General features: G+C 41.4%; 1 protein-coding gene across 2 annotated transcripts in view; it reads left to right on the top strand.

Annotated features, from left to right (window-relative positions):
• atp2a3 (ATPase sarcoplasmic/endoplasmic reticulum Ca2+ transporting 3) overlaps window positions 1-22,413 on the top strand; it is a 51,231-nt gene that overhangs the window by 5,099 nt on the left and 23,719 nt on the right. For both annotated transcript variants that reach the window (XM_008428152.2, XM_017308631.1), the window contains exons 2-5: window positions 12,268-12,285; window positions 12,562-12,644; window positions 17,150-17,254; window positions 18,180-18,318. In XM_008428152.2, coding sequence (XP_008426374.1) covers window positions 12,268-12,285; window positions 12,562-12,644; window positions 17,150-17,254; window positions 18,180-18,318 — 345 coding nt within the window. The remainder of the gene's footprint in view (window positions 1-12,267; window positions 12,286-12,561; window positions 12,645-17,149; window positions 17,255-18,179; window positions 18,319-22,413) is intronic.

The raw sequence follows: 22,413 nt of genomic DNA, 5'->3' as shown, positions 1-22,413 counted from the left end.
ATAAACCCAGTTGTAGAATTTTTAAATGATTTAGTAAGCTAAAAAATAATAAATTACTAGTATCGAGACATTGCGGGGGAAAAAACTAACACTGTTAGCGATAAGAAAACTGGAACTTCATATTTTTCCAAATCCATTAACGGTCAAAAGGATTAGCTTTGCTGTACCTTGTTAAGCCTTATCTGCACATCTTGCTCTCTCATCTTTTCTCATGAACTGCAGAAATGTTTAAACATATTTTAGACCTTACAGCTACTTTGTGAAGAGCTCTTACTTCCTATGATGTCTTCTGAAATCCTTGAAACTAGCTAACTTGAGCTAGCTGTTTGGTGCCTGTACTTCTCCTTTGCTGACAAGGAAACTTACATCTGTTTAGTTTGTTTTGTGTGTGTGTGTGTGTTTTTTTTAAGGGGTCAATATGTACTAGTAAACATTTACATGTAAATAAATATAGCCCAGTGGCTAATTTTCACGTCTAGTCACATTGACAGGTTGATGTTTGGTAGCCAGGTCTCAGCAGAAGGTGTTCTGAATCGGTAAGACTCACCTATGGTGCGTTTACTGATTGGGGAAAAAGAAGGAATTTTTGAGCTTCCTATTAGCGAACCACCAATCAAGTATATAAAAAAAAATCCTCCTGATTTATTTGTGTATTTCCAATTTTAGCAGTAACAGGCATGGTGATTTTTTTGCTTCTCTCTAAAATCAACTTGATGATGTTATGCATTTTAGTTCAGTTTTTTCTCTCTGGAAATATAATGAAACTGCAGTGTTTTTCTCAGGTGACCTGAGAAAAACACTGCGGCTAAAACTTAGGCCGTTGCCTAACTTTCAGCCTCATCAGAAACGTCATGAAGACAAACTTTTTCAAACTTTTTTTATCCACTAGAAGGCTGCGCTGCACCTCCACCAAGTCTCTGCTTGCATCAACTTAAAGTCTTCTGAGAAATGTTCCCATCATACTTTTTGGCCTGTTTTCTCATCATGGACTTTAGGTTGAAGTCTCCCTGCTTCACTTCTGAAACGTTACAGCACTCTGCACGCTTTAGCTTCTGCCACAAATAATAACTACAACTTCCTCTAGTAGTCTGGCGGGATCTCTGTCGTGATGTCGTTTCTCTTCCTGTTCTGCAACTCAACATCAGTGCGGTCTGACTTTATCGCTCTCAAGTTTGAACTACGAGATACGTTGAGCCGCTTCCTGCTGCTCCTCCTCCTCCTTCACACCAGAGCGACTTGCACATTGCTTCTGACCGTGATGCTGTCAGCTGCTAAAAGAAAAAGAAAATGTGTCCAGTGGAGTTGGTGAACCAGCGCTAACAGCGTTGGCACTTTGTGCGCTGAGGAGGGACAGTTAGGGTTAGAGAAACTAAACTTGAAGCTCTTTGCAGGGGGTTGAGTCACTTCCCTCTTCTAGTGGGCTCTTGTGTGTTTTTGGCTTCAGAAGGAGCTGCGATCCTGTTCTAGCTTGTCACTTCTTCCCTCCCACCTCTGCATCTGTCATAGCCTTATGCTGTTGATGATGATGATGATGATGTTGAGTCAGAGTCCGGTCTTCTGCAGAGAAAAAGTAGTAGGACGAGGTGTTTTATTCAAGCTGGGTGTTTTTAGGTGTTTGTGCAGATCGATGAGCTCTGGGAGAAAATGTTTTGGGTATATTTGGAGCCAGATGGTATATATGAATGTTTCCAAAATAAAGCGTCGGGCGAGCTCAGCATGCAGATGGAAACCGTGCGAACTGACGTGTGATGTTCTGGTTTTATTTATTTATTTTTTTTCTCTTAATTGGACATCGCTGGAGCTCTGCAGCACAGATGGTCCCACAGATGAAACCTGCCTGTGTCTCATTTATTCTCAGTCATTGCATTTATTTATTTATTTTTTAGTTCGGTTTGTTTAGAAATGCATGCAGAACTATTCACATCCCTTGATGTTTGTTTTTATTTTTATTTTTGTCATATTGCAACCACCGTTTATTTTGGATAATTATAAAGAATTAAAGATGATGATTGCATGGGTTTTATAGATGTATTCAATCACTTTTAAAAGTGATCACCTGTAATGTTTCTCGTTATATGGGGGGAAACAAGAATTAGGATTTATTTGGGTAAAACTAAGCTCCAGTTGATATTTGCAAACTCCCTAAACTGATGGTGGCTGGAAATTGTCCTTTTACTGTTTTCAACTGTGTTTTGTTTTTTCTCCTGTTGCATGAAAGAATCAAAAATCATCAATACATCTAAAACTGTAATTAAATGTATCCAATATGTCGTGTTTAGCAGTAGGTGCATGATTTAATACAGCGGCTCTTTATTGTAATTTTTTAGTCACACTTTGTACAGCATTATAATGAAATCAATTACAAAGCAAGCAGCATAATGAAGACCAAATGACCCGGCAGAAAGAGCAGGGGAAAAAAAGGGTCAGGTTATTCCATGACATCCAGTCCCAGCCTTGGATGTCATCCAAAAAATGTAAAAAATGCACAACGCACCTACCAAAACATGGCCGCTCACCTAATCATGCAAGCGAACAAGTTGCCCATGGTAACTCTGGAGGAGCTGCCGCCATCCACGACTAAGGTGGAAGAATTTGACCTGACCTTGACAAAAGAGTAGCAAGAGTTGTGGCATTTTTTTTTTTTTTTTTTTGACAGAAAGCTGCAAAAAAATGTAGTTTGCATTTTTCTGCAAGTAAGATGTAGAGCAGTACTCTGGCTGGATCTGACCCAAATTAATCTTACTGGGCTACATGTAACATCATGCTGTGTATGGTGGAAAACCACAATGTCCACATAGTAGGTCATTGTGATAATAACAGGATGTTGTGGGGAGGCTTTACCTCAGCAGGTACAGGGAGCTTCATACAGAGACGTCTGCAAAGAAAACCTGGGAAAGTCCACGAGACCTTGAGATTGGGTTGTGGGTTCTGCTTCCACTACCACACCGATCTTTAAAATGACTTGAATCAAATCGGATTCATGGGTTCAGACCTAAATATAACAGAGAAACCATGGCAACATGCACACAATTTACTTTGCAGGAGTGCAAAACTTTAAAACGGCTATAAGTGGTTCAAAACATACAGTAACTGTAAGTGGAGCGGATAAAAAAATAAATAAACATCACATCTTGCAGAGTTTTTTTGTGTGTCAAACCATCTTGGTCCACTTCCCCAGTTATGCAGCACTACAATACTGAATTTGGTGAAGCACAGCATGAAAACTAACAGTTTTAACCATATTGGCCCACATCTTTTGTTGCACACCGCCTCTGCGATTTGTGATTCTTCAAACCACAATTCCAGAGTAACAAAGTTTTCTCTCCAGCCGCTCTCGCTTCAGGGCTGTCGATCGGTCCTTTTGATTGGACAGAAGTGTCGCTCTGGTTTCCAAACCCAGAATAAACCGTATTAATAGCACGGCGTTAACACAGATATTTTTGGGGGCCGGTGTTTTGGGGATTGCAGATTTTTCTCTTTTTTTTTTTTTTTTTTTTTTTCCTCTCTGCAGCTTTCAGCTGTATTAGTTGGCTACTGGATGGATATCTGCCATCCTCCTCGCCTGTTTATTTATTTAAAAAAAACCTAAAAAATAAAACGACTCTTTGCACAGCTGTGACCTCGAAGAGGAAGCTTCGAGTCCCAACGAGCTATCAGCTCTTTGCTAATCACCTCATGCATGTCCTGTTCTGTTAACAACACGTTTTCCTTTTCCTCTTTGACTTGCCAGTGGCCGTAAAATGTGACATTTTGGGCTCATTTTAAAGAGACTTTCACGTGAGTGGAACGTTGCATGGATGCGAAGATTAAATGTACTTATCTGTGAATCCACAACAGTCACAACTTGAGCAAACTGTTGCAGTTTGACTCATCTGCAGCAGATTATCAAGTCATTAAAATGCACCGTTTGTAAAGGCAAACAAAGGCAGAATGCAGTCACAAGTGGACCGTGCGAGTGATTCTGCTGGATAAGTCCAGCATGCAAGTTTCTGTACAAATAGATTGAGGGGGAAGATACAGTTTCTGTCCCCGACCACAGATTGTTGGTGCCAGAAACTGTCCGGCCAGTGAACAGCTGCAGCATGTCATCTGTTGTCCTAATTGGCTACAGAAAATCTCAAATCTAAGCTGAAATCTCCCAAAAATATTTGTATCTGTACCAGAGTATCAAATAGAGCAGCTAATCTATAGCTGAAATGAACCAAATTGTTTTCTCCAGCAACTGTGCATGTTATTGGAATCGGCCTCAATGATATAAAAAAAATATTTTAGAGCGTGTGAATCCTTTCAGGATCTTTAGACATCAGCAGGTTTTTAATGCTGGTTTTATCAAAATGTCAAACAAACTAAATCAACACGAAACGCCGTTTGGCACCAAGAAGCGCATGGATATTTTCATGCCCTCATTGCTGTCCACAAATTTCGTCCAGGTCGCTCCGCAGACGCCCGGATTTTTGAAACTGTTTATGCAGATGACTAAAACCAGCAGTGTCCAAACCTTTAATGCACAGTTTATCGGTCAGGTACCATTCTGCTTTGAAATCACTCAAGATTTCTTCTTCTCTTTTAAAGTCACCTGTTGGTCACCACTGAGGGACAGTCTGTGATCTAAGTGTTGCACAGTTAATCTGAATATCTAGGAAAGTTTCTAAAAAGTCACTTCTTGTGTGCTTGACACACGCTGTACAATGTAAAAAAATCTGACTGGACGTAAACGCGTCACAACAAGTCAATTACTATAAAGTCCTATGATTAAAGACGGCTTTATTTTCAGCAGTTCTGCATTTTTGCATTAAACGGTAAGAGGGATATTAATTAAATGAGATATTATTACTACTAAAGCAAAATCAATCAATACTATCTTAGCAAATGACTATGCATGTGTGTTTTGCACACATTGCTGGTAAGAAATGGTTTGTCCAAACTAACTGAAGAAATAAATACAAATACCCGAAGTGAAATGGCTAGAAAGGTTAATATTTAATAATGTAGTGTCCCCCATACGAGGAAACACAAAGTGTGGCACAGTTGTGTATCATATAACCATCAGGACTCATCTTTCACATGTCTGCTGGTACACCTGCCACTTTGTCAGTTTTTGTTGTTGGTGGCATTGAGGTGCATGTTCGGGTTTCAGGTTTCAGCTTTTCTGCAGATTCTTTCAGATAGATTCAGCACGCATAGCTGCACAGTTTCAAGCTCCTGAATTTTAACCATTCTTAATTGTTATTTGTTTCTGGTATCAGATTTATTCTAAAACTTTAATAACATTAAGAATCGGCAGCAGATCCGCCGCAGGTACTGGTTGCTTCAACTTTGACTACTGGTACCTTTAATGGTCGTAAACGGCGCCATTGTCCACGGGATTTTTCTTAAGGGTGACAGTCGGGTAGACTCGGCTCATTTGTTACCAAAATGTCAACATTTGTTACATCCCCAGCTGGTTTTATACTGCTCTGTGTCAAACAATCCAAACTCTTAGAAAAACACGTACCCCTCCTCTCCTGTGGTGGCGCTGCACCAAGAACCAGTGAAGGAAACGACACAAGAACCTCACTGCTAGACTCGCACGTTTGTTTTGGTTGTATACACCCAGAATGCCCTGCGCTGTAGTTCACTTCCTGCTTTTGGAGTGTTTTCCAGTCCACTTGGCTTTCATATTCGAACTGCTCTAAAGATCACCACAACCGAAACGAGACCTAGGCTTTTAGGCGGACCATGATTTGCTTTTTTTCCCGTATCGGAGTTCAACTACGCTTTAATGTCTCGCCCAAACGAACCCGACTTTCTTGGCAAATGGACTGGAGATCGATTAAAGCGGACTAACAGGGCTGGTGTGAATGCACCGTAGGAGGATATGTGTTCGTTGCCTTCTACAGGCAAATCAGGGATCTGAGCCACAATTAATGTGAAAAAGAGTGTAATGATCCTTTTAGTACACTGATAATATTCAATTGATATTTATATTACTGCTTAGCTCTGTAATTCATAAAAATGCTTAAAGAGAGGGAAATAAAACGACACTAATGCTATGGTTTCAGTATACAATATTGTTTTTATAAAAGTATAAAAATAGGAATGAACCCAATATTATTTTTATCCAAACTGGTGAACCAGGGCACTGATCTGCATCAGGGAGCCCACAGGTTTTGTTTTTGTCTTCCTCTTCTTTTCATCAGACATATGTAATACAATCCCAGAGAAACTCTGTTTTCATCTCGTGTCCCACAAAACCCGAGGGAGGGACAGTAGCTTATCTGTGAACATTTTTCCCAGCACTTCCTTAAATCTATTTATAACTTCCTATCACTGTGTCTGTAGTTGAGCTGTTCTTAGTCAAAGCACCATTCAGTCCTCTTGAACTTGTCTGAATGTCTGTGCGTGACTTTTCTGCACCAACTTTGACAAATTTCTATCAATTTAACCAGTTTAACGACTGAAGACTCTTAAAAACTAGTCGGCAGACTTCTAAAACAAGGCTGACCTAATATTTCAGGGTATTTTCCTCCAGCTTTGTTGTATTTGGAAGTCAGTATGTCCCTTTTAAACCATGAAATCATACACTTGTTGGTTTGAGGCCACAAAAACACTGGAATGTTGATCAAAATCTTCCCTTTTTTTTCCATTTTAAAATCCTTTGACTTTGACTGAATTCTGAACTGATCAACATTTCTGTGCTTGAGAATTAAACAAAATCCAAAACTCAAGGTTGTTGCTAAATCTGTCCAAGTCCTGCGCGTTGCTGTTCTGCAGCCATGTAAGCCAAGAAAAACAGCGACTTGACGAGACGACTGATGTCTCTGTTGTCTGTGCTGCTTTCTGTGCGCTCCGTAATAACGTTAGGGCTGATAATGAGGCACATTTATCATTCCCATTTGATACGGTTAATGTGTTCAGACCGTTTCCAGTGGGAGAATACGTTAAGAGATTAAGTGGATATAGGAAGCTATCATTAGGGGTTACCATCATGGTATTTATAGGCCTGTTTTACGCTCTGATGGTTAGTGGGTTGCTCGGGATCTCGAAGTCCTCAGCTTACTGTTCCTTCCTGTGCTTCCCCACTCACTGGACTGTTGGCTTGTGTATGTGTGTCGGCTCGTCTCCGTGCTGCTGCTAAAGGTGCATCAGCAGCAGATCGAGGAGGCAGAAACGGATTCATCTGCATTAGAAAGAGGAGCATGTTGACTACAGTGGTGTGCTGTATCAAAGCCCCCATTATTGCATGGGAGTCATCTTTTTTTTTTTAACATTTTGATAGATACTGATGCATTACGTCGTGACGGGCTCTGAGCCAGGTCGCCGTGGTAACTGGAGAAACATTTTTTGTGTTTGCAGTTTTCACACAACAGCCTGAATTCTGGCTTGATAGAAACGACTCCGTGGTCTCGGTCGTGATCGGGTTTCTCCCGGACGGTGCCGATTTCTGGTTTACTAACCAGGCAGTTCCATTTTTTTTACTGTCATCATTTTCAAAACAATTGAATAACTGTGTGCTGCAGGGTCTGGTATGGAGAGAGGTGGTGTTAAAGTTTATCCTCTTTCATGCATGAAAGTAAATGCTGCTGGTAATCTTTTTACACTAGAACGAGGGGAAAGTGCATGGCGTGCACGCTGCGTGTTGATGCAGTGAATAAATTAGAAAAATGATGAATTTTCTGCCTTTAATGAGTAGGATGAACAATTTTCAGATTGGTTTTACTTTTTTTTTTTCATTTGAACTTTCACAGATCACAGCCCAAAAGGGAACATAAGCCAATTCACCAATCAGATTTCATTGATCTGATCAAAGGAAAAATGGCTAATTATTGATCAGATAAGATCAAGGAAATATTAGCCAATTATTGGTCATATCTGATCAAGAAAAAATGGATTAACCATTGATAGGGTCAAAGGAAAATTGGCTTATAGTTAATTTTAATCTGATCATTAAGAAAAGGCCTGACTCCCATTTTTGGCTTATTGATGCATTTCTGGCCTAAAAGAATTAATAACAATATTAATTAGAATTTTGAAAACTACTTTGTGACCATCGAAAGGATCTTGAGCGTTAAACTCTTTATCCGGCTTAGTGTTCGCCACATGCTTGTTGTGATAGAAAGCTTCCTGTCTCTATTTTCCTTTTTTTCCCTTTCCCCCGTACTCTCTGGACGGTGAAACGGTCTCCCTGTTGCTGTTGTTGGCAACTGTCTCCAGGAAGTGTCTCCCCTCTGCTTGGCGCTGCTCGATTTTTCTGCTGTGCGTAAACAGCCTCTTTTTATTCATTGTCTGGGCTGCGAGGGAGGAGGAGGAGGTGCTGCGGGGACATGGAGAGCGCGAGGGAGAGAGGTGAAATCAGTATTCAGGAATGCGCCTTGGCAAGCCTCGGGTCGACGCAGCCCTGATGACTGGGAGGGAATCCTTGGCAGAGGGAAGCCGGGGAACCCCGTCCCGACACCTCCAGCCTTTCCCCTCTCTCTAACCTCCCTCCTGCCCACTTTCTTTTTTTTTTTTTTTAACCCTCATCTATCTCGTCCTTTGACCCATCCCATCTCTGTCTGGAGCCAAGCTGGCTGCCATCAAGAAATTACACAACCAGGCAGGAGCAGAAATAGGGAACATTCTCATGTCAGACTGGTGGAGCGTAGAAAACAGCAGAAGCCGCTTCTCCCACTTCTGCTGGCACGCCGCAGTCCAACGTCCCCTGTGCGTTCAGCCGTGTCCAATCTGAACTCTGAAAACCCTCCAGACAGCAGGTTTGAAAAGCTATCCAGTGAGTCATCGGCTCTTATTACACAGGCTGAGGAGGGTCTCTTGTTGGAGGGGAGAGAGAGAGAGAGATGAGGGTTGTTTTCAGAAAAGACAATGCAGTGCTAATAATTCAGCAGATCATTTGCAGTAAAGCCCGGAGACATTCTCGTGTCATTGTGTCGAGCCTTAATGCATATTTGATGCTTTTTTGCGACGCTCGTTGTTTTTTCTGTGCGAGTTGTTTGGGTTGCAACAAACCGCTCAGTTTTGCTACAGGCTAAACTGAGAACAATACTCTTCCTACCCTCCTTCTAACAAGAAAGATTGGAAGCGTTGCAGTTCATTAAAAAACATGTCACAGTGTAGAAACCAAAAAAAAGGTCTTCCATTTTCCTTAAGCTTGGTTTTCTCTTTTAAAGCAAACGGCGTAGAACAAGGAGCTGTTTTTAAAATTTTTTATTAGGCTAACTCGTCGCTACAGCAGCCCATATTCTCCTAGACTCTAGGGGGCAAATGGCAATTATAACATGTTTATAAGTAAAAGGAAACACGTTTGTTAGCAGGGATATGGTGGAGGTATTATTGTCTTTATGGGTGGAATCATTAAGGCGAACTTTGTGAACTCTTGCTTGTCGGCCATGTTTTTATGTACAGAACCGTCCGTGTTGATAGAAAATGTCAGAGGTGTGCGTTGTGGAAATGAGGTAGTTTGACTATATGGCACTGAACGGATGCGATTAGTGTAAATCAAGCTTTAACCGGGTTTGAGCTGGTTCTCATCAAAGTTTACAAAGTTTGTTAAACATTCTTGTTTTGGTTTATTGGTGAAATGGACTCATAGGTGGCTCTGAGCCTCCCCCACATGTTGCTACAGAAGGATGCTACACTTTTTCTCTCACTTACACAAAAGAGAAATTCTGTTTCTGCTCTGCTGCAGCCTAAAAGTTTTGGTTTTATTTCCCACTAGTCACAGTAAGGTAAAGGTAACACTGTTTAAAAGTGGAATTTGTCTACAAGCAGCAAGGCTACATGAGCAGGTAACCCAGCTAATTGACTAGATTACATTAGCGTGAAACACAGCTCAGCTTTAATGTAGTGTTTTAGTATTTTTGCTAGAGTGGATCATAATCAAAATGACAGATTAAAGGTTTACCTGTCATTGTAGCCGTATTAAGAATAATTTTAGATATTAACATGCTAACTGACCAGATATTGACAAGCAACTCATCAAATCCCGCTGTTTTGATCTAGAAAGGCATCAACATATGTCATAATTTCTCAATTTTCAAATTGTTTTTGATTTAATAATGTCAACTCTTATCAAAGAACCAGAAGCACATGTTTTCTGATTTTCATGCTATTCAATCTCTACAGCTGTGATCCTTTGTTTTCCTCTTGATCACCAAGAAAACCCATTTATTTAAAGCGCTTCCCTGAAGTCTAGTGACTCCCCTCTGCCGCAGTGTGATTAGTCGCCATGTTTGTTTTTAGCTGTGGGCTCACATCACGGGCTTTCCTCTTTTCCAAGCCCCGCTCCATTACAGTGTCACGTTTGTTACTCGTGCTGCTCGCTGCGGTCACAACACGAGATTTCCACAGGAGAGAATACTGCCGTCATTTAATGTTCCAGCCCAGCGCCTCCTAAACATACCCGCTTTCCCACCGATCGACAACGTTAATTTCAGCTTGTGCTTACTTCGACTCGAGCACGCGCCATGTGGCCGGAGCCTCTCTTTCCCAGGCAGATGTAACGGAGGCTGGCTGTTACGTGGGACTTTGCTCAGTCATAACTTTGCGACAAACGCGGTGACTAATCACGCCTCGGACCCGCTGGCTGCGGTGACACCGATCGGCAGCACTCGTGATTTGGAGTGTTTTTGAAGCATGACTGATGTGCCATCTCCTCACACCAGTGACTCATGCGCGTGGTGGGCGAGGAGTTCTGGTTAGCAAGTGAGAGTGGATGGGATGCTCAACTTGTCTCGAGTAAAAATAAGCCGTCAGTTGTTTTCTGTCCAAACACGAGGAGGTGTTTGTTGTGCAACGTCGGTGTCTGTTTTTAACATTTCAAGAGAGACTAACCACACTTTAGGCTGTTGTAGGATTTTTTTTTAATTGCTTGTGCACCAATCAGTTGATTAGCCTTTTATTTTCCCATTTGTAGTATGGAAACGGTACTGAAGGTTCTAGTAGTACAAGTAAAACTTCACCGGATTTATGCAAAAATTGTGAATAAATACATCATGACAACATAAATGTGCCTACATCTAGAATTTTTGTACTGCAAATCCAAAGTAATGAAAGAAAAGGCATTGTGGGAAGCGAAATACCTACATGCTATGTTACATGCCAGCGAATTCAGGAGTTTGGCTTTACCTACAAGAGCGCAAATAAAATGCTAGCCTCTATGGCAGCCCTCAGGCAGTTTCCACTGTGCGTACAAACTGAGAAATATTTGGTGATTGAACCATTAAAATAGTTAATAATCATGAGCATTTTTAGAGGGAATCTTTAAAAAAATCTCATATTTGCAGATTTTCTTTGGTTCATGCACCATAACTGTTTCAATATTTTGACATTGAAAATTTATAGCTTTTGAAGAAGTGTAGTAGTTTTCTTTCAGTCAGATAATTGACAGGAATCAGACTACTTTGGCGCTTTTACTTTACACTCCACATTGAAGGTGAAAACTGAATTTAGTCCACTAATTTCTCTGGCAGGTTTTAAACTGAATGTGAAAATGTTTTTATACCTTAAAATCAACAACTGACTTGAATCTGTTAAGGATTTCTGTCTAGGATGTAAAGTAGATCTGATGTTTAGTTTGAAGTTTGGTATCTAGTGTGAGTTATTTTTAGATGCTAAAATTGACTCTTAGAATAGTTTTTTTTATTTCTATCTCTTTCTCTTGACTCTTCCTTCCTCACCATCTATATATACATATATATAGAGGTGTTTTTCATTCTCAAAGCTAAATGGCATGATGTCTGATTCTATTGAATCGGAATCAGACATGTTAAAAGACGTATGCTTTGATATAATCCTGTAATTCCCTCATTTTTGGTTGGATTTTAAAGTATAACTTCTACTAAGAGCCTGCCACACATTTTATTCGTTTGACGGTTGCTCATGTTTATGCTTAGCTGCTGCTTTTGCAAACAAATTCAGATTCATTAAAGCTCTTTGCCAAGAAAATCAGACTGAACGAAAAGGAAAAATCAACCCAGGAGATCAGTGCAACTCCGATTGCCCATTGCGGTTTCAGTTTTAAAAATTCCTTCAGAGAAGTTCGGTGGTTTGCTTTCGGGTTCGGATCCTCTGCAAACAACAAGCGACCGTGCCGCCTCAGCTCATGCCGTGGCGCATTTAATTGGAGTTTAGCAGTCCTGCAGGGCGATTTGTATGCGCGTGTGCATCTCAATGTCACACTGAAGTAATCAAATGCATTAACTACTCTTTGTCTTTCTCTCCCTCCGCCGCCGTGTCCTGCCTGGCCGTTTTTTCCCCTCCTCCTCGACCGATGGTGTGCGACGTCCACAGAGCTCCCAGCCGAAGAAGGTAAATATTGATTCTTCTAATGAGCTGCCACCCTCCTCCCTTTACTACCTGATTGAGTGTACTGTGTATGGATCTTTTGTTTTATATAGACCTGCGGGTAAACTTTAGGGTTGCACCCTGCAGGAGTTTCCCACCCATCAGCACACAGCACTACTCCTTTGCAAACAGCCTGGCTTTTCCAGCTGCTCATCATCATCATCAGAATGTCAACACGTCGCTCCGCCTTGTGTCTTGATCCCGATGTGATAAGTGTGACGTGTCGTTTGCACGTTTCAGGGAAATCCTTGTGGGAGTTGGTGGTGGAGCAGTTTGAGGACCTCCTGGTCAGGATCCTGCTGCTAGCTGCCTGCGTGTCCTTTGTGAGTACCAGCTAATTAAAACGCCACCGGCACTCTCCTCATTTCTGCTCCGTCTTCATTGTAAATGTAAACCCAGTGGGACTTGAGACCCTAATTGGACAATGGACAGGAAATTGCTGCCTAAAAGACTGCCCGATTATCCACTTTATTCTCCTCTTGGGACTCACAGAAACAGTGAAAAGGTTTTACCCCTTTACACATATCTACAGTTTTTTTCAATTTTTACTTTAATTCTGTATGGAAATATAATTTACCTCCATCTAAAATCAAGTTTTACTTCAAAATAACCATTTTTTTATGATTCAGTTGCCAAACAAACCCAAGGCTTGCTTTGCAATCCAACCTGCAGAGTCAAGAAATCACTTGACAGATAGAAACTGCCTAACAGCATAAAGTAAGCTAAACAAGAGTACGATGTTTGAAATATAATTTTTTAAACAGAAAAAATTAACCACAAAACAGCAAGAAATCTTTACCATCTGCTTTTACTGCTTTGTCTTTCAAACTGTGAGCTTTATTGATACATATTCTAATCTGATCACCCTCATTTATTGGCTGTAGTTTTAGAGCTGACTGTGCTGGTAAAGGATTCCCACGCATTCTCGAATAACCTGGTCTTTCCTTTCTGCACAGGAGCCACCTTCTCTAAAGGGAGAAAACATGTTTGTATGTTTTTTTGCACCAAAAAAAGCACAATAGGTATTTTAGCTTCTAAGAACCAAGAATCTGTAAGCGCACTGTCAGTCTTTGTTTACTTGTGCTGTTTGGATGTTGTTTAGGATGAAATTTTTTTTCCAGTGCTGTATATCTGAAATATTATAGTAGTACCTGTTCAGTTTAACCTGTGTAATTTATGTTCTCGATGGTATCAATGTGGCACACATAAAACCTTTTTCTTTTCCCTTAATAGATTAAATCATCATCAAAAACAGCATTTTGTATCTACTTATGTTTTTCTTATATTAAAATGTGTTTGATCTGTTAAAATGTGACCAAAACGTAAAAGATTCGAAGGTGGCAAATGATTTTCCCTGCGCCGTATGAAGCTAACCCCTTCGATGTGGAAACAAGTGAAGTCTTTCCGTGTGAGCGCTTCTGAGCCCGTCTGGCGTGATTTCTGTGCAGGGAACAAGTCCGGTGCGTCTGCCAAAACTGGAAACAAAACAATGAATCAAAACTCTGTGTGTTGTGGTGCCTCAAACTGTGACCCTGGCTACAGCCTGAGGGAGGAGAAGGTCACAGAGGGGTGGAGGGAGGGAATCCTGCCTGTTTAATGACTTTTTTCCATCTGTTGCAGCACTTCCCCGCTGTCTTGGGATGAAAATTGCTATTGCTATTTCTGGGATGTCGGAAAATCGCTCTAAAAGCGCTCATGACGGAAGATAACTCTTGTCAGCGCTTGGACTTGAGCTTTTTTATCTGCGTTCGTAGAGAAACGCCGTAGCTGACGGGCTGCGCCGTTCTGGGTCACTGTGGTTTCGGTGGAGTAAAGCTTTAGTTGCAACACAGAAACAAAACTCAAAACTACGTCGCCGTTGATCGGCTTCTTAAAGAGTTCATTTTTCGGTGCTCTGCTTTTGATTGATGAGATATTTATAGTTCTTTCATGAGTCTATTTGCTCAGCGTTATGTATGTTTCCACTGGGGTCAGGGAGTGGCAAAAGCAGAGTGGAGTTGAGTCAAAGTTGAACCCTAAACCTGGACTGATTTGGTTGCGATTTTGAATATATTCAAATTGGGATCACGAGATTTTCCAGCCTCCTTTGCATTGCAGGGCAATGAAGTGCATTAAAGTAAAATGGATCTGGTCAGGTCACCTAAATACTTGTGCAAATCATCAGGAAAAAATTTTGCACTTTTATTTATAAGGATCTCATTTTGCTTATATCCAGAAATGTTCTTTTTATTTTTCATTTTTGGTTGCAGTGATGCACCGATCAGACTTTTGCCGGTTGATACCGATATTCCGTGTTTCTCTGAAGTCTGACCTGCTGGTTCTGACTTTTGACACATCCTGATATCAACGCATAAAAAAAAGAAAAGAAAAAGAAGCAGGGAAAAAAGGGGGTGCTTTGACAGAGGTAGTCATTTTAAAATCCAAGAGGAAGTGACAAAATAAATGACTATTAAATTTATAATCCCAACCCTGCAGGAAAAAAAAAAGTTTTTGTTTTTTCAGGATGTGACTTGCTGATCACAGATCAGAGCCAAATATGGGAAAAACTTTCAGATTCATATCTCTGGCCGACTGATTGGTGCATCTCCTGTGTGTTGTTTGCAGTTTTTATTTGACTAAGCCGCTAAAGTAAGCCACAACCCCGTAAGAGGGTTTGCAGGAAGGAACCATACAGCAACCCACCCTAACCACCGGACACAATAAAAACTGGAGCACCGTCTCACGATGTGGGGTCGGGTTAATGTTAAAAGTCCCGTCTAATACAGGAAGAGGCCTACAGTGTACAGCACACTATTCTAACAAAGCTGTGTTCGTTTTTATTACATGTTATTTGTTTATTTATTATTAAATCTGAGTTCTGGTTAAGGTCAAAGTAATGAGCAAATCCATTTTATTGAATTTGCTTGCATGCAAAAGACAAGACACTTTATGTCTCCCAAGGTTTCCCCCAGAAAACTCACTAAGCCTGGTGTTTGGGTGCTAAGCAGTCGTTCATCCAGCAGCCTGTTGTGTTTTTGAGTTAATGGTTTAAAGTTGACAGGAAATTTGAAAACATCACTAGATAATTGTGTGTTATTGAAAGATTTGAACACCAACTATAAAGTGTTAAAAAATGCAAACATTTTAGAAAGACCTAAATAAATTAGCAATGCTAAGCCTGGTGGCCTGCCAGGCTTATAATGCTCTGCCCTGGCCTGCAGTTTTTCGTTTGTGACCAAATTAAGCTTTAGTGTGATGTTGAGAGCTGAAAGGACAGAGTTAGTTTTGGTAATCAAACCCAATTGAAGAATCAGAACACAATCAAATTTCAGGCCGGCTTCCCTCAGTAAATGTCAAGACTGCAAAATCAGCCCCACCTCTCTGAGTTTGAACTCCTTAACAGCGAGTGAAAGCACTTAGGCATTCAAGGCAGCCTCTGAATGTATGATGATTGTCCCGGGCGCCTTTTGAGCCGCTGTCGGCGCGAGGGCTGCCGTCATTGCCCTCCAATCTCGGCTCGGCCAGAAGAGAGACATGGCGACCCGAATGAGGGGGAAAGATGAGCTATCGACCAAGCGCAGGCTGCCGTGACGCCGCCGCTGCTCAATAGCTCAATAGCTCAATACTCCGCAGAGAATACATTCTGCCGTCACTTGATGAGCCCCATCGGGACCGCCGTAGCATAGATCCACTTTTATTACTGTATTGCTTTTGTGGTCCAGCCGTTCAGGCTGTGAAATAAATAAATAATGGAAGCTTATTTGAGTTTTAAAATCACACCTTTGTAGAAACAAACAAACAAAAAAAAAGGAGCTCAAGAGAAAATTGAACTTCTTTTCACCAGGCGCTCAGAAGTGCAATGCTGACTGAATGTTAATGATAGCGTCTCTGCATTTGCACAAAACTAAGCCAAAATAAAGAAACGGTGTTCGTGCAAACCAAGTCGTGCCTGACTGCTTTCGTAAGCGGGGAGCTGGAAAAAAAAAAAGGTGCTGCTAATCAAATGCACCGCTCAGCTTGATTCCCAGTCGGCATGACAACCTCTGGGCGTGATAACATTCTGGGATAAGTAAAACAGAAATTTGAAACAACAATGTCTGACACAATTTAGTTGCTTTAAAAATTAAACAAAAAATGCAATAACTGCAATAATCCAGCTGCTGCTAAAATAATCCAACATAATAATTATTGACAACATGTTTTCTACAAGCATAGAATGTATTATTTTTGATTCTTGTCACATACTTTCATTAAGCCTATTCAGATGTCTACATTTTTATTTTTGCATTTAGGAAAATGAAAATGTTTTTAAAAGTTTTTTCTTGCTGTGCTTTTTAATTTTCTTTTACTTAAAAATAATATTAAAAAAACCTACTTTAGCTCATAGACTGTATTTTTTTGTATTTCTTTCCTTTCCGTTTCTGACTACAAAAAAGGAAAACTTTCCTTAAAGGAAATTACTATAAATTGTAATAGTTTTCTGAAAGGTAACCTAACAAAAGAGTAAAACATTGGGATAGTCGGATAACAGTAAGCTGCTGTTTTAAAAAAAAGACAAAGGAGAAACTATAAATCAGCTGGTAGATTAGCTAAGCTAGCTAAATGTATGCTAACAGACATGTTTGACATAAGCTAACTCAATCAAGCTTTAAGTAGAAACGTAAATGTTAGCTATCAGGGGTTTTGGCATTTGTCTGAACGGACTGTGGTTTGGTTATTATTGCATATTAATTTGAGCTTCTTTTTCCAGATTCCTCCTTGAACGACTAGTTTTGTTCTGCCAGCGTCTGGGGAAAATGTGACCTGAGAGTGAAAAGTGTTTGCTGACTTATGCTGTATGTTCTCCTAGGTGTTGGCTTTGTTTGAAGAGGGAGAGGAAACCACCACCGCCTTTGTAGAGCCTCTTGTTATTCTGCTTATCCTCATTGCCAACGCTGTTATTGGAGTATGGCAGGTGAGAAATGTTTTTCATGCGGTCTGTATGCAACATTTCATGTAAAGAAGCCAGAAATTTGCAGAATAATGCTGGAACAATGTCCTGACCCTGTCCTGTTATAGCTAATTGTACAGATCAATTTATTTGTTGTGTTGAAACGTAACGTTTATGTTCCAATAAACATAAACGCTTCTTGTGCTCCTTCCAATAAGGAGCACAAGAAGGGATGAGCAGCGAGCTTGTGATTGACAGTGCTAAGACCCGCCCCCTGGCTCTGATTGGTTGTTTCTAGTTGGCACTGGGAGAAAACAGAGGAGCAAGCACGGTGGTGGAGGAGTGATGATTAGGGGACCTTTCAAACCTTGACTGTCCTCATCTTCAGTAGATATTATGTAATGGTTTCGTACACTGGCGTTTAGATTTTGATCATTTCAGAACTTTCAGATGTTTTTATTACGTCCTGAAGCGTAGACTTCATAGAGAGTTCACTTTGTTTTTCCCACAATCGTTCACATATTCACATACCTAAGTAGTTGTAACCGTAACGAACCTGTGCATCCCAGTTAATTACAGGTTGGGATTTGTCCTGTTAGCCCATTACGATGTGACATGTCTGTCAGGACATGATCATGTAAAATGTCACCCCGCTTCATTTTCACTGAAGAGAAAGAAGAAAGCCTTTATATTCAATATCCCTAGTAAAAATGACATAAAATGTTCTTATTCATGCTCACCATGCTTAAAAAGCTAGAAATTCATAGAACTTTCATTATGAAGGCAAATATTTTTTTGGCCGTAGCACAATTTTACAAAACGACCTTTAAATGAACGCATTTAGCGCAAAAATCAGTTTGAAGAAGAAAATGCTAAATTTCTCCTGATGCATATTTTTACTCTTTTTTTATTTTATTATTTCTTATATTTTTCGCCGTTTGCTGTGCAGGAGCGGAACGCAGAGAGCGCCATCGAGGCTCTGAAGGAATACGAGCCGGAGATGGGGAAGGTGTACCGCATGGATCGCAAGGCCGTCCAGAGGATCAAAGCCAGAGACATCGTCCCCGGAGACATTGTGGAGGTGGCAGGTTAGCCGAGGATGAATTCCCACCGTCACTTCCTCAGATGAATTTACGCTTTGCCACACACAAATGCCACCGTCACCTGGCTGCCTGCGCGGCCACGTTACTACAGACACACACAGAAAACAGTCTTTACTTTTCGTTCTTCAGCCTGGAAGTGCTGTTGGAATATCTCAGACTGGATTATATAACTTTTCTGTAACTGTGCAGGTCTTGCGTTCGGCTGTTTCTGTTTGTGTGGAAGTTTGCTGCGGTCTCTGCTCTTATTTAAGACCCGGTTTAAGTTTCCACCGCTCTCTCTCGCTCTCTTTTGCTTTCCATGCGCTCAGTCTCACCACCTGGACGCTGCTTGATGTTTAACTCCTCACTCACACTCCGCCCCCCTCTCCTCCAACACACACACACATTACAATTCCCCTGCTGTAAAGTCGTGGATGTGTGGGCAGTCTACGCTAAAAATAGCATCGTTTGTCACTTGGGAGCTCCACCGACATCTGTGTATTCCTGGCACACGCGCCTCCGAGGAGATCACACCAGCAACAACACGGCTGGGTTTTTTGGGGGGGACTGTAGTAATCCTGGGCTCTCCCTGGCTGGGGATTTGGTTCAGGTGGTTGGGATGATTTATGGGAAGAGACGCGAGTGTGTGTGTGAGAGAGAGGGAGAGATCAGGGTGTTCATTCATAATTGCAACACAGAGAGGCAGGGAGAAGGAATAGAGCTGCTGCCATGGTTTCAACACCAAGGTTCAAAAAGTGAACATCAAAAAAGGAAAAAAATCATCAACTAGCTCCTGGAGAAGCCCTCACTGGCATTGTTAATTTTCAGGAATGAACCACGGAGGGATAAATCTCTCTTTATACGCTGGTTAGTACACATTGAACTTGTGCTACTCTGCTTTTTTTTTTCTTTTCTCACGACAACGCTTACTTGGAATTCGGGCTTGTTGCAGCCAGAGTCCTCGATCGCACATGAATGTGTACTCAGTCGTACGAGGACAAGCCTTCACAGGCAGAGCTTCACCAGGCTCAGCCCCTGCTTCTTACCTCCCATCACTACCAGTGCTGTCACCAGCACTTATCTGGTGGGTCAGTCTCTACGGCACCGAGGTTTAAGACGTGTTGTGGGTTTTTAGTTGATTTTTGAAGGGGGCTTGGGGAATGCTAAAGGTGTTACTGCTGGTGATCAGCAACTAAAGCCTCGATTCGACTACATTAATGGACAGGAGGACAAATATTTATTTTTGGGATTATTCTCAACTGATTCGGTGTCTGAAAAAGTTCTTGATGCTGAACTTTATCTCTGATTAGCAGAACTCTAGAGAGTTTGGAGATTAAGTAAAGTTATTCTCTCTGCTCTTACCTGTAGTAGAAAGACGAAAAATAAATATTACCTAAAACGGACAGAGATCAATGTTTTTATGCTCAACTAAATATTCTTAGGGGACAAAATTCTGATATTTCTTGTTTCGGATTTTCTTTGCTGCTTGGTGCAGTATTTCGATTTACTGGTTGTGATTTGTTGTTACTGGATGAGAAAGACCCGTGTGTGATTGGCCAGTGGTGTGATTCAATTTTCATACACCTTATCAAGCATTTGCTAATACTGTTACTAGTATATAAAATAAATCTCTTAGTCTGGAGAAGGGGCAATTAAAGCCTGGCGACCCGCCAGATTTTTAACACACTAGAGCAGTGGTCCCCGGCCCGCCTCCATATTTGGCCCCCTGAACAATACCATTTTTTCATATATTGTATTTTCCGGTTTATATGTGGATTTTTCTTCAACCACCAGGGGGCTCTTTAACAGAAAGTGTGTCCTGTAAACTGTGGGTGTTTTGTTTGGCGCATTGCTGCCATTTGTTGGACTTTTAGGGATCTGCTTGACTTTTATGTTATTTAATCAGTACGGTTGTTTGCTAGCGGTAGAGCAGATGAACACGTGTTTGTTATGAACGCCGCATTCCAGGTTGAATTCTTCGAAGCAATGCCTGTAAGTAGCAGCTTATACTTCAAAACGAGCCTTTATGTTAACATATGAGGAATCTATATGTTAAAGTTACTTTCCCTCAATGGAATATATACTAGTCAGTCCCAGTGACCATTTCACTAACGGTTTTTGCCCATGTGCTTTCTGGGGAAAAATCTATCGAGAAACGCGCACTTCCCCCCCCCGTCAACAATTTCCGGCAGCGCAGGTGATAAACGTGTAACACTTTTTCTGTTACAAACTGACTCCGGCCCCCCACCAGAGAAGGGAAAAGTTATGTGGCCGTCACAGGAAAAAGTTTGGGGACCACTGCACTAGAGGAAACCCTGCCTGAGATAGATAAGATATATAACAACATTCAAGATATTTCTTCCGTCCTTTCATTCACAGGCAGTCCAGGGTTTCCCACAGAAAACTTGCTAAGCCCGGTGGCTGGGTGCTAGTTATTTATTCTGCTGTGTTTTTGAGTTAAGAAATGTTTAAAGTTGACAGGAAATTTGAAAATTTCGCTTGATAATTATGTTCTTGGAAGATTAATGCCTGAATACCGAAAATAAAGTCTTAAAAAATCCAAACATTTAAAAAAACTGAAACAAATAAGTAATGCTCAGCCTGGTGGGGGCCCAAGTAAAGCCTGGTGGCCTGCCAGGCTTACAATACACTGTGGGATACCCTGCAGTCATTAATTATCTATGGTAGGGAACAAAGGCGAGGTCATGTGAAAAAATGACAGAAAAAAAATTTAATTTCAAGCTGTTACGTAGTGGTGCGGTTAGTGCAGCGAGCAAACAAAAGTCTGTTTTTGCTGCAGAATGCAGATGCTTAGATTTACTCTGAAATGTCTAAACTTGAATGCTAAAGATGATAAAAGCACAACTTTGCTGCACCACAGGCAGCTTTTATGTACCAAAATACAATAACCCAAAAATTATCAGCATGAAAGTTCCCCTTTTTTTTTTTTTTTTTACATCTCACTGAACGTTTTTATTGGAGGAAGCATTGGCAGCAGTCCATCGAGAAAGCTTGCTGAAGATCTGTAGTAATGATGTTGTGCACCTTTCTGCAGAGTTGTGAAATGCTCACAGTCATGCGGGGAGCAGTTCCAACACACTGACATAATGCTGTTGCTTAGCAGTTTTAAACAGGGGTAAACATCTGAGGTCCATCCTCAGACGGCAATCTTCAAAAAAACATCCGTCGGGGATCTGCGGTGCTCTGAATCCTGTTGGGATAAAGTGACAGAGAAAACACATCATTGTCCTCCACTCCGCTGATTTTTGCCGCCTTGTCCTGTGCTACAGATTAGTCGGCGGTTGTTCCACAGGAACCCGATGTGGGGAGAGAGGTGGTGGTTCAGAATAAACTGCATGGAGGCTTCGGAAAAGGAGCAAAACGAGTGAGTGCTCCTGAGGAGAGAGGAGAGCATAAATATATTTACTCAAGTTTCCACCAGCGCTGCTGGCAGTGCCAGGCACGGTTACGACGCGGTTGTGATTTGCGCCTCCGCTGGAACTTTCCTCTCTTGTTTGAATGGCTTCACTGCGGCGGTCGGGTTGTCAAGAGTTACCCGGGAGTTTATATGGAACCCAAAAGAGGGAAACCTACACGGCGTCTGTCCAAAAAAAAAAAAAACAAGTCACGATGACCCCGCACGTGAAGCAGGATCCCCGCTCCTCTAGGTTTACGCAAGACCGTTAGATTTAGCTCTGAGTTCTGCTGAATGGATGGAAAACTGACTTTAGAGTTTTGTTTTTTTGTTAGGACAGCATCTGCTGTGTTCCAGTTGCCGAATTAAAAACTAGAGTGCAGTAATCCTCTTTATCGTTTATTCCTTTAGCTAAAGCTTGGCAAAGCTCTATTAGCATAAAATCTCTTCTTGTTGCCTGTGGGAGGCCGTGGCAGAAAGAGAAGGTAGGCGTTTGAACAGCATGTCTTTACTTCCCTCGGCCTGTCCAGCTCCACCGAACCTGCAGCCCCAAGCAATCTCCACACACACGCGCACGCACGCACGCACGCACGCACGCACACACACACACATTTCCCAAAGCACTTCTCTCACCCTGATTTACCAACAATCTCATAGAAGTCAGAAGTAAAACTGTTAAGGAAAAC

This window comes from Poecilia reticulata, linkage group LG14 (assembly GCF_000633615.1).
Source record: "Poecilia reticulata strain Guanapo linkage group LG14, Guppy_female_1.0+MT, whole genome shotgun sequence".
Classification (NCBI taxonomy): domain Eukaryota; kingdom Metazoa; phylum Chordata; class Actinopteri; order Cyprinodontiformes; family Poeciliidae; genus Poecilia; species Poecilia reticulata.
This window is presented reverse-complemented; position numbering and strand designations above follow the sequence as displayed.